A 12,925-nucleotide genomic window follows, 5' to 3' on the forward strand; every position below is an offset into this window, starting at 1 on the left:
GTGCGGCAAATGTTTATCCGAAGCTGCGCCCGCGCTGATGCGCTTCCTACCTATAAACGTACAGCAGGGATGTTATCGAGAACCGTAACCGAAATTATTCGATTTCCGAAAATAAATTCTATCTGTATTCGATCCGATGTAAAAGTTTCGGATATGTTTCGATAAGTAGCGAGAGTCCGCTCTGGCTTCGCGCGGCTTAAACAGTTATTTTACAAAAATCTGTTACACATAAACCTTCCTCTTGAATCACTGCCTATTAAATAAAACCGCATCAAATCCGTTACGTAGTTTTTAAGATCTAAGCAAATATACACAGACATAAGAAACGACTTAGATTTTTACTATGTAATTGATTTAAATAAACAAACGATAACACGAAACAATTTGAAATTCGTTACCGAAACCGATAAACTATTATCATTTATCCGTTTCTATATCCGCATGTGAAACGTCATAGCATCACTAGTAACTAGTCGAGACGCGCGGCTTGGATTGTCTCCGTGGTTTATGACTGACTGCCTTCCGCTCACTGATCTACGACTGACAGAACACATTGTTCTTTACATTTAAAACCGATGGCATTATAATATATGTACATACGTACCTTCTTGAATCGCTTTAAAATAACTGTTATAAATATACGATCTTGTGTTAGGAATAGCATGTTTGATACAAATTATTGATATTAATAGTAACCGATTCGCGTTGTCCAAATATAAAAATATTTATAAAGAGCTGCTTTTTATCCCGCTCTTCAGTTATCTTCATGGTAATTTCTATCTAAAATCATTTCAGAGGTCAGGCAATGGAAATATTGACACAAACATTTGACTGGCTCAGAAAAAGCGGATGAATGTTCATCCATCCTACGTTTGAAGATCGTAGCTAAGTTTTGAAGTATGTTTTATCAGTGAATTCCACGTCAAATTTAAAGCTGTCTTTCGGGGTTCCTTTGCCGAAACGCAAAAATAAAGTAATGTAAAGACTTTATTAAGGTTTCCTCTCGCTCTATATTGATGTGCTTCTGTTTTGGTTTCAGGAGTGGACGTGACTGCCAACCAGGACGAGATCTCGTCCCACGAGACGTTCCAGCTGGAGTTCGACTGGGCCACGCGCCGCTGGTACATCCGCACCATGCAGGACCGCTACTGGACCCTGGAGACCGGCCAGGGCATCCAGGCTAGTGGAGACAACAAGTATGTACCACTTATATTGGCCTTACTGCTGGAATTTAGAATTTTGTCGTCGTTATTGCTTACAGATTTTTGTTTTAAAATATTTTACGCGTAAAGGGTCTTTTGTCAATGTTCATTATTCATATTTCTTCTGGTCAATGTTTTATATTATTGTAGCACCGACGATATCCAGCCGATTCTATCCCGCAACATCACCCGTATTCCTCTTCTATGACTCACAACAGCTAACTACTACGTCCAACCACAAAGTTATTTGGCATTAAACAGTCCTGGTCTTCTCCAACAGGTCTTCAAATGCCTTGTTCGAGCTGGAGTGGCAGGGAGACGGCGCCGTGGCGTTCCGCGCCAACAACGGCAAGTACCTGATGACCAAGCGCTCCGGCCATCTGTACGCCAACGCTGACACCATCGACGACAACTGCAAATATTACTTCTATCTTATTAACAGGTAACAACACTATTACTGTTTAACACTTAAGTGAGAAATCGTTCTTAAATGTTATTGTTTTGAATAAAATATTTCATGGCAGTTATTTGTTAAAACACTAGCTGCAGCATCTGTTGAATCTGAAAAAACTCTTTTTAAACGGTAATGTATTTTTGTGCAGGCCTATCTTGGTGCTGAAGTGTGAGCAAGGGTTCGTGGGCCCCAAGGGCGTGAGGCTGGAGTGCAACAAGGCCAACTACGAGACCATCCAGGTCATCCGCGGACCTAAGGGAGCTGTTTACTTCAAAGGTTCGTAGTCTACTATAGTATTTGATAACGCTACATGGACTTCAAATAATAATATGATTATCATAGAAATGTGAAAATTATGATGAGCTTAAATACACTTGACTTAAATACACTTACAATTTTTTCATGTTTTATATGGGAAGTCTCTTTAAAACGGAAAAGTCGATAAATGATCACCATTTTTTAATGACAGAAATGTCAAATTGATCAGAAGTTGAAAGGTTTGTTCAGTGAACACAGGGGCTGAACATAATGATAGCCAATTCGAGGTTCTTGAATGCTCTCAATTGGTTTGTTAAAATTCTTATTACCTTTCCAGGACAAAACGGCAAATACTGGCACGCGGACAGCGAGACTGTGACCTGCGACAGCGACACTCCTCAGGGCTTCCACCTGGAGCTGCGCGAGCCCACGCGCCTCGCCATCCGCGCGGCCGCCGAGCGCCAGTACCTCGCCGCCGCCAAGAACGGCAACTTCCGTCTCGCCGGCCCCGACCTCGCGCACGCCACGCACTGGGAGTACTAAACAACCACACAAGATCCTATGGACACCGCAGGCGCACACAACTCAACCCAAATATCAAAACCTTACTTTGAACATGAGTCGACAAGTTTTGTATCTTCTAGCATACGACACACGCTCGATCTCTGTTCAACAGTGAGTTGTACATGATCTGCCAAATACGAGACTGAATTGCTTCACTTTGAACGAATTCAACGTTTGTATCGTCCACGAGGATCTCATACAAATCCTATCCGCAATACTCTTCCATTATTATCAATAATTGTGCACGTCTGTTGTTCGACAGCGTCGCGTCGGCGTGGGACTTACTCGTTACTATCGACGTTAGATGAGGAGAGCGCGGCTCCTCCACGCGACGCCATTTTAGTTATCTCTAGCCGCCATCTTGTGTAGCGTGGCGGCGACGAACGACCCAATCGACCGGTTCTCAGAATGAACCGGCCGCCAATGGTTTATATTAAATTAATAAAATGGGAATGTCACTCAATGCCGCTTCATTGATGTTACACATTTCGCACTAAAAAAAGATTTTGTGGAAATGGCTCCCGTGAGAGGCGCCGCGCCGTAATGCATTTAATACGGTTAAGATATACGAATGTGATCATCACAAATATCGCATCAACGTTGTAATCATAGATTATTTTCTCAGTAGATCTGCCGCCACGTCGCTTCTCTCCATTATTATTATATTTTAATACTTTACGACCGTCACTACCGCTTCGATTATTTATTCTAGATTATATTATGGTATAAATTAGTGCGAGAGACGTTCTGGAAATTTTTCGAAAAATATTTATTGGATATAGTCTAGTCGATGGTTTTTATACAATTTTTATCAGCCCCAGTACTGTACTATCGTTTCGAGTAGGTTAGTGAGCGTGAACATCGTGAGACTGATGCCTACAAACATTTGTACCGTAATTAATTTAAGTTAAACAGGGATTGACGCAATACCAGACGTGTGTGTCGCCACCATCGCTCAATGTACCGGTACACGTACACTCAGTACCCGCAGTACATTGCCGTACACAGCGCGTCTGACAACATTAACTCTGCACGACACTCACATATCTCTGCAACTAACAGCGTCACACCGAGACACACTCGGTGTTAACAAGTTGTGCACAGTTAATTTGGCAGGCTCACGAGTCCCGCGCGCCGCCCCCGTGTCACACGTGTGACGCGTGTGTAGCGTGTGTAGCGTGTGTGGGACGCGTCGCGTGTGTGCGGGGGCGGCGCGAGCGGACCTACTTCGCACTGAGTCTGGCTTCTAATTAATGAACATGTAAGGTAGGTAAGTTATTGTAAGTAATCACGTTAGGGTAAGCTTGTCCGCTTCAGACTATGTAATCGTCCATTCCATGCTTTTAGATATACGACATGGGATAAAAACCATTTTTTTATTATTTTTTACACGAAAACGGAGATTTTTGGTGCATAGTTCTTGTATATAAACGATTTCCATAGAAGTTTGTACTTATGATATCGTTTCATGAACGTTCTCCTTTGTAATGAACAAAAACGATACGTGACTTTTTTATTGAGGGTATTTTGTATGCAATGCTGATTCTGAAATATTTGTACGATAACGTCTTTGTAAACTATTAATAAATAAATTATAATCATATTGTACACCTGGTGTTTTATTTACAAGTACCCACCGACGAATATTTTTTATTGTATGTGCCTACCTACCAGTGTTGGGTCAATCAAATAATTTTTTCAATCAATTGATTAGTCATGACTAATTTAGTCATGACTAATTTAGTCATGACTAATTTAGTCATGACTAATTTAGTCATGACTAATTTAGTCATGAATTATTTAGTCATGATTGAATTAATCATGAGTAAAAATAATAATCATAATCATGATTAAATAAATTAGTCATCAATCATTTAATGATTAAATGACTGATGACTAATTTATTGTATTTTTGTATGATGATTAAACTAAAAAAAATAATTCAGGTGACATAATTTTAGTTTAATTGAACACATCTATAAAACTATAACTGATCACCACGTAAGTTGACTGAAAGAAGATAATTCCATTATTTATAAAATTTGATTTTCAAAACGCGTAGTTTTAAAAAGCAATTTAAATTATTTTAAACTAAATTAGCCCGAACTTATTTTTGCAAATGTGTACCTGTGTAAATTAAAAAAAAATTAACTGATTCTGTTGTAAAACTAGCTTTAATTAAAAACCTGTGATTAACAAATCAACAGTCATGGAACGTAGACTTGAAAAGCTTAGTTTTATTTAACTATTATTTTTAGTCATTAAAATTTTAGTCATGATTGAATAACTAACACTAACACTAATTAATCATCAATCACGACTCATGATTGAATTTTTTTAGTCATTATTCATTAGTCATGATTAAATAATTTAATCTTAATCATCAATCATCAATCAAACTAAATTTTGCCCAACACTGCTACCTACCTACTACAAAATAAGCAACAATGGTATCACAGGTTATAAAAGATACAAGCATGTATATTGAAAAACTTATATATTTTAATTAAATAGTTACATTAATCTTTACAGTTTCTCCCTAGCTAGTGACACGTTGAAATAGCATCGATGCATTTTATTTATTTGTCAGAAAATAATATTAAAAATAATAATTTATCTAAATAACTGATAAACAATAACCACATCAACCTGCTAGTTAATAAGCGAAAAAAAAACAACAAACGAGTGTGTTGCCAGCGCGAATATTGCAGTTACTATAAAATTGTTATAAATGCGGTTTATTAAACTGGCAAGGTGTGTTGTTTTCGCGTGTGGCAACACACTCGTCCTGAACTAATCGTATATAATTTATCTAATACGTTGAATACTAGACGATAATGAGGATTGTAAATGTTCATACATATAGATACAGCTCACTATAATATAATTGGAATCGTTTTGTACGTAAAACGCTTTTTACATCGTCCTATCGTGACATACTGTTGTGTAGGACCACGAGCGACAGACGGACAGACATACATGCGACACCCGCGTGCTGCTTCACACGACAGTGTGTAGTCAAGTAATACAATCATACAATTTAATATATCAATGTCAATACATAGACGATTGAGTCACACATGAAAAAATAATATTTTTTGTCAGTCGATAGTTGCGACTATTTATAAAATATAGTGAACATATGAATAATATGATGTACCTTGCAATGAAACGATACACAGTTATGGGTACTTAACAAGCACTCTTTGAAACTCTAAGCCAGTGTAAAGTGGAATTTCATATCAGCTAAATGAATTCTATGGCTACTTTCACATGGTTATCACATAGACTTACGTGAAATTTTAAACTACAACTAGTATAAGAAATACTATTCTACAGTTTTGTTCAAAATATAGGTATTACATACAAAAAATATGTATCAAAATAAAATACAGAAAAAAAACATGATTATTTATAAAAATATCTCATAAAACAACTTTTTATTCCCATATTGGATAAATTAACATAATTTCGAATCTATATTATACATAAATATAATAAAAAAATCGTAAGGCTAAGTGACAACCACGGTCGTAGGTGTTGAGGGGGGAAGTTTGGTAAATAGAGGGGGGTAGGGGGGTGGTGTGGCGACGTACAATACATTTAGTGTAATACAAAAACGTTACTAAGGCACGAATAACAAACTTGTCACCTTAGTGGTCGCGAGGACCGCTTGAGAGTTCCACACGCGGTACGAGGCCACGCGAGGAGCGTATACGTGCAATGTGGAACACGTACAAATAGCATTATAGTGTAATTCTTGCCAGCTCTTCTCATTGACCCTACCTTACGAACTAGCGGTAAATTCACTCTCTGTATCATTGACTATCATAAGTATCAGCATTTGAACTGAATGAATAATTGATTTGATTTTAATTATTTAAGGCATAGTCTTGGCTTAGTAACTATACTCGTGGCTGCTTTCACCACCACTTGAAACATATCAGATACTTTTTCAACTGTTGACAATTTTTTCATACATTTGCTGTCGCACTATCTGTTGAATTAGCTATCCAATACTAATCTATATGCTGGGAAAATTCAGAGATATTATGGTAACAGGTCGAACTTACGACACGGTTTTTGTTCGCTACTGCAAATCGCACACAATGTGGAATTAAATTATATGTAATTCATGTAAGCAAACTATTTTGCAGAAAGCGGGCAAAAACCGAGCCGTGAGTTCGTAACCTAATTCATTATCCTTCGAAACGACACAAAACCCAGCTTCTTCGATAAAAACAACGGCTATCTTATTAAAATATGTGCCGCGATGGTTTAACATTTAGACATCGCATCGTTCACGAAAGAACAACAGTTCTTGAAAATCTCTGCAATTTTCTAGATATTAACTAGCAAGTTGCCCTAACTACGCCCAGGTTTTGTTCAAGCTCACATAGCAGTAACAAAAATGTACCTTTCAAGCGATATTTTGTTTATAGTCCCACATTGCACATACAAGTTCCTCGCGCATAATCTATCATATACTAGACTTTATATTACATTTACTATTCGGACCGTATTTTATTACAAATCTATATCTATACACATATATTATTTTATCAATGTTGAAAAATTCTGTACATTTATTTTTAAGAAACATCGTAATACATTCATTTTTATACTGAGATACGAAATTTACAGCTGAATGCAGAAAAGTCATTAAATTAGTAATGTTCTAAAGTATATCTATCGCTAGGATACACGTGAAAGTGAAAAAGACAGCATAATACTTATTACTTATGGCTTACTTTCTACGAATACGTCGGTCTTACGTATGTACCATGTACATTGTACATACAGGATGTTGCATGTGACCTGTAGTGCAATTCTTAACAGTTGGTACTATCGAGTATCAAAAGTTTGACAAAATGTACTGCTAAAATAGTTTGTCGATAGCTAGCCGGTTGTCGATAGTCGATAGTGGTAGAGAATCGCGGTACTGTACAGAGACGCTACTATACATATTGTTCTATAAAATACTTAACTTAATCAGCGTAAGAGTAAGTGAAGCCTATAGTTTCATGGACATTCCTGCATTCGGCCTTAAATCTTGTATCCTAGTATATAATACATTGATTGCATAACATTAATTATATTATTGTATGACTATTATGAAAGTGTAATGTATATCACAACCGCGCTGTGAAACTCTAAAGCTACCTTTCGAAACCCTTCACACCCGAGTCGTTTGGGGCCTGGCAGATATACGTAGCTAATTACCTTATGTTAATTTATTAATTACATTGATACACGTTTAGATATCTCGAGTAAAACCGCTCTCAAGTTTAAGTAACGCTTTTGAAACTCTCGTTTTGAGATTGTAGTAACGTGAAAACTTCTGAGTGCATAATTATAATGAAACCTTCTTTTTGAGTATCGTTTTAAACTGAAATAGGTTTCAATTTTAAGATTTCCAGATTCACAAAAGTATTTTTTATCATAAATATCAAAACAATTTACTTATTTAAGTGTTACTCAAAACTGAGTACTAGTTTTAAAGATCTTTGTCACTCGAAGATATCTCACGCAATATCAATAAATCATTGCAATATTAAAATTACATCAATTAGAATATATTATTTCTAAAGCGAGACATGGTCACCGTTTATGTTAAGTTAAAAATATCTAGTTATTTATTATTTAATTTAGTTGTATGTACTTTAGCTACGTACATCGTTAGTAGGACGCTTTGAGTAATACTCAAAAATTGTATCCACACCAAACAGTCGCATTTCATTCATCGTAGAGTTAGTGGTCAACCTAGTGTCAAAGTTGTTCAAATCACTAGGCTTTTGACATGGCTTAACGACTGTTATCTTAATAGACAGCAGGGATCGGTTTAGCACGGAGACACTTAGTCCTAAATAGTTCGAATACGACTATACGGCCACCCATCCACAAAATGTCAGCGCTAAAGTTGCTAAACCCACCGGTCGGTAAACGACCCGTGAGCGCAGCTAGTAACTACAGTTTATAGACGTGCCTTGTGATCAATAGTGTAATGGTAAAACGCGAACTATCCATGGTTTTATATCGGCGATCCCAGATAGTTAGTTTGATGTGAATCCAACTATTGAGAAATGTAGCAAGAGAATATTTGCAATAATCGTTGTTTTTCCATATTAAATAGTTTTCTATACTTGCTACATAAGTTCTTAGTTAATATTTCGCGTCATTTCTCGTTTTCAGCTGGCCCCAAACGCGTAAAACTATTGACGCTACATAACTATGCTATATTTACGATTTCAATGAGATTGTGTGTCATGGTGAAATAATGTTTTTTGAAGTTGGACGTGTTGTTTCAGGAGGATGAAATATAAGTTATTTTAATATTAATAAGAAAAACATACTAATATTATAAATGCGAAAGTCTGTCTGTTACTTTCTACGGAACAACTGAACCTAGAATCAACAACAAAAAAGCAACTCCTTTTCTCTCAAAAAACTATTGTTTTGCAAAAAACACGCAAGCGGAACTACACAGGTCAGCTAATAAATATTCACAAAATAAACAATAATTTTATTTATTAATTACAATAAAATCAAATATATTTAATCGACGTATAAAAGTATGAAATACATTATTATTCCTTTGACACACAATCTCAATAAATCATTCAGCTAAATTTAGCTCACAGCAATTTCCAGTCTATATATAAACATATCTTTACATGTATACAGCTCTATAGGGCGTCGGCGAATACACAGATACATAGAAAAACTAACTCCCTTCTTCACGAGGGTACATAAAACTTAACTCAAAATTAAATACAGTCAACCTGGGTCACTTTGAATCATTTGGGTAACATTGACAGTAGGAATTCGAACTGGTTTCGATTATTTTTTCATATGAAACCAACGCAATTGATAAAAGTTTGCAAAACTAAAATAAACCTTTATCCATTGTGTTGGTTTCATATGAAAAAATAATCGAAACTAGTTCATATTTCCACTGTCTATGTTACCCAAATGATTCAAAGTTACCCAAATTGACTTTAACTTACAAGTGATTTTAAAGTGGTATTAAAACTTGAGTTAGGTGTCTACATCAATGTGGTTTTAGTTTCAACACTCCTGAATAAGTTTCAGATAGCCTAACAGGAAGAATTTTGAGATTTTTTAATACATTTACTATCACTTTTTACCGGCCATCTCCATAAGCCGTTTCTCTAACCCTAAGGATATTGTGACAGTAAATGTATAAAAACAGCTGTCAAAATTCCATCAGTCAGGCTATCTGAGACTTATCTGGCAGGTTCTAGTAATGTGATTCGCCGACGTCCAATCTTACCTACCACCATATAATATTTTGTGTCCTTGTTCACACACCGCACATTGTTCGTTAACTTAACACGATGTATTGGTAATTGAGTTGGTAGGACTATGTTATTGTGAGATGCCGAGTTATATATAGTAATATAAGTAGGTATTGTTTTATCATATTTTTAATAAGTAAAATCATAATAGTCTGTGGATGGCATATGTTAATATTACCAATTTTCAGTGTTGAATTTGATGAAAAACCTCATGAGTCAGCTAATAATTATCAACTGTAATTTCAATGACTAAGAAATATTAGAAATTTTATTATATTTACAGCCAAATGCAGAAGTATCTCTCAAATTAGTAAGTTAGTAGTGCTTACTTTAGCTTCTTTAGCACTTCAACAGAATTGTAGCGTAAGAAATACTTTTGAGTGGCACTTTACATTTTGATACATTTCATAATTCGAAGTTTATTTGAGAAATTTATTAGCGGTCGATATAAACAAGCTATCTATGCTTATATTCAGTTGAATTCTGGCACGTCATTTTAAATATAATATCTATCAAAATTCAACTGAAGATCAGCAAATCTATCTATGGTAAGCATACTAATATCTTCTGTAAAAATAACACACGAAACTATGCCATCCATATTTATTAATACTTATTAAAAACAGTTAGTAGTACCTATTATATTACTATACATAAGTGGGCGCGGTATACCCGGTGTGTGTATGTGGGGGAGTGGGGGGAGGAGCAGCGGCCTACTGCTGGTCCAGGAACACGTAGTCCCGGAAGTAGAACAGCTGCTGGCGACGTCGCGCCTGGCGGCCGCGCGACACTCGCCAAGCGCCCAGTTACCTGGAGCCCTGCAATAACATGGGTACATTTTACTTAATTTTTACGTAACAAAATCACACTTCTTATAACCAAAGGTATAGACAGTGGAGGGTAAATTACACCTGAATCTTGCCGCCAACGATGCAACCATCGGAAGCGTGTAAGCCCATTACCATATACAGGGCACATTACCAACGTCCAGGTTGCATTCATTGAGAAATATTCGTATATAAATTAGCTGTAGTACATTCTTCTGTTGCGGGAATCGAATCCGAAGCATAGTGACCAGCAGTTGTAGACAATACCGTCCAGACGCTTAGGGGCAATTAAATGTTCTATAATAAAATTAGAAATACATTCTCAGCATATGACAAAACCTATTTTGGAACAATTTTTTGTGCGATTAGTTATAACTTTATGAATGTAACATACCTGGGGGATGTTCGGCTAGGAAAGGAAGGGGTTGGGCGTCTGGCGCTGGTGCGGGGGCGACCAGGGGGACGACGAGCGCGCGTCCACGCCCGCCATGTTGGCCAGCGGCAGCGCCGGGCCCAGCGCCATGCCACCCATGCCGCCCAGGTTGTTCATATTACTAATGTTGCTCATGTTGCTCATGTTGCCCATGTTGCCCATGTTGCCCATGTTGCTCATGCCGCTCATATTGTTCATAGGCCCCATGTTGTTGGTCGGCAGCACCCCCACAGCCCCGGGGGGAGGCGCCCAGGGGTCCGCCGGGGCCGCGTGGAGGGGCGGCGCGCCGAAGGCCGGGGACGCGCTCGGGAATGTGAGCCCTTGCAGTCCCATCTGTTGTTGTTTTAACTCGTTCATTGTTAACCGCGCCTGTAATTAAAGTGTTGAGATAATTAATTTGCATTGAAATAAGTTGCAGTATGTAGTGGTTCTTTGGATTTTTAGTCACACGTAAGTTGCTAATATGTTAGATTATTGTTTCGGCTAGTCAAATAAGTGTACGCAAGGATGTTTCGAAAAGGCATTATAGTACTCATGAATTTGTTAAAATACTATACTTGATTTGTTGAAGTTGCGTCAACGTGACGTAACCAAAACCGAAACGGCTTGCAATATAAGATTAATTGCGTTCGTAGCATGAAGATTGAAAAGTTATAAAAATGTTTGTGTACATACGGGTGCGGGCTGGGCGAACATCTGCTGCGGCTTGGGCGGGTCGGGCGGCGCGAAGGGGTTGGGCGCGGGCGGCGCCGCGCCCGGCGCCTGCAGCAGACGCTCCAGGTTCACGAGCCCGGAGTTCTCGCCCAGGAACATCGACGCTGACTTCTTTACTGCTCCACCAGGGGGCGACGCTGGCGCTGGACTTAGGTTGTCGCCTGAAACATAATACAACAGTCAATAACATTTCATATAATCCATTTGTGTCCAACTACTGATCGAGGGCTTAACTTATTAAAAAGGTGACTGGTGAGACGATTGATTGAAATTAATTAATTTTCTTTTTTTTTCGCATGATTAGTGGTCAACCAAGTGTCAAAGTTGTTCAATTTGCCCGAAAGTCCTTTAATCTGATTTAACGACTGTTTTAGTTGACAACAACTGGAACCGATTTTTACGTGACCTCCGAAGCATGGAGACACTCAGCTCGAATACCACTATGCGATCACCCATCTATAGAATGAGCGCGCCAAAGGTTGCTCAACCCACAGATGGTTTATTGACTGGTGAGCGCAACTGGTTAACTATATAGTTTTGTAGCTGTCTCTAGAAGCTTAGTTTACAGCAGATTTACTTATGCAAGTCGTTCAAAGACTTTCAACACGTCTTACCGAGTGCAGTGAGGTCGAAGGGGTCGTGATCGTTGTTGTTGTGGTTGGAGTTGATGTTGTTGGTGTTGGTGCGCGGCCGCTGCGACAGCGCGTCGAACTGCTCCAGCTCCGACGACGACGGCGATGACAGCACCGACACCGGGGACTTGCTGGACATCTGTAACTGTATAATGAAGTTATAACTTTACTAGCTGACCCGCGCAACTTCGCTTGCGTCACATAAGAGAGAATGGGTCAGAATTTTTCATGTTTTTGTAACACTTTTTACTGTTACCTACTCTGCTCCTATTGGTCGTAGCGTGATGATATAAAATATGCTTTTTTTTTCACGAAAAATATTCTCAAAATTATTTATATCTCTTAGTATAACGAAGTCGCGCTAAGACATATCCGCCATTAAAACAGTTGCCATGGCAACGGAATTTTATTAATTCAATGTCATTATAATATAGATTTTTCGCGACTTCGTTGAATTTTCTGAATTTTGCCGGGAAATGCGTCATTTTCCCGGGGTAAAAAGTAGCCTATGTCCTTCCTCGG

The 12,925-nt window shown here is 38.0% G+C and overlaps 2 protein-coding genes across 11 annotated transcripts in view; one reads left to right on the plus strand and one right to left on the minus strand.

The window, feature by feature from the left end:
• The window catches only part of sn (fascin domain-containing protein singed), a 57,403-nt gene extending 53,317 nt beyond the window's left edge, over positions 1 to 4,086 (plus strand). The window contains exons 7-10 of the mRNA XM_076116963.1: positions 1,040 to 1,196; positions 1,483 to 1,644; positions 1,805 to 1,932; positions 2,252 to 4,086. Coding sequence (XP_075973078.1) covers positions 1,040 to 1,196; positions 1,483 to 1,644; positions 1,805 to 1,932; positions 2,252 to 2,457 — 653 coding nt within the window. The 3' untranslated portion in view covers positions 2,458 to 4,086. The remainder of the gene's footprint in view (positions 1 to 1,039; positions 1,197 to 1,482; positions 1,645 to 1,804; positions 1,933 to 2,251) is intronic.
• Positions 4,087 to 6,909: 2,823 nt separating this feature from the next.
• The window catches only part of lqf (epsin homolog lqf), a 46,008-nt gene continuing 39,992 nt past the window's right edge, over positions 6,910 to 12,925 (minus strand). For 8 of the 10 annotated variants that reach the window (XM_076116973.1, XM_076116972.1, XM_076116967.1 and 5 more), the window contains 4 exons: positions 12,386 to 12,548; positions 11,733 to 11,932; positions 11,019 to 11,426; positions 6,910 to 10,615 (listed from right to left, as the gene is read on the minus strand). In XM_076116973.1, the coding sequence (XP_075973088.1) occupies positions 11,034 to 11,426; positions 11,733 to 11,932; positions 12,386 to 12,548 (756 nt within the window). In that variant the 3' untranslated portion in view covers positions 6,910 to 10,615; positions 11,019 to 11,033. The remainder of the gene's footprint in view (positions 10,616 to 11,018; positions 11,427 to 11,732; positions 11,933 to 12,385; positions 12,549 to 12,925) is intronic. The other 2 variants (XM_076116966.1, XM_076116971.1) reach the window with 1 other exon arrangement.

The sequence above is a fragment of the Anticarsia gemmatalis genome, chromosome 8 (genome assembly GCF_050436995.1).
Source record: "Anticarsia gemmatalis isolate Benzon Research Colony breed Stoneville strain chromosome 8, ilAntGemm2 primary, whole genome shotgun sequence".
Classification (NCBI taxonomy): domain Eukaryota; kingdom Metazoa; phylum Arthropoda; class Insecta; order Lepidoptera; family Erebidae; genus Anticarsia; species Anticarsia gemmatalis.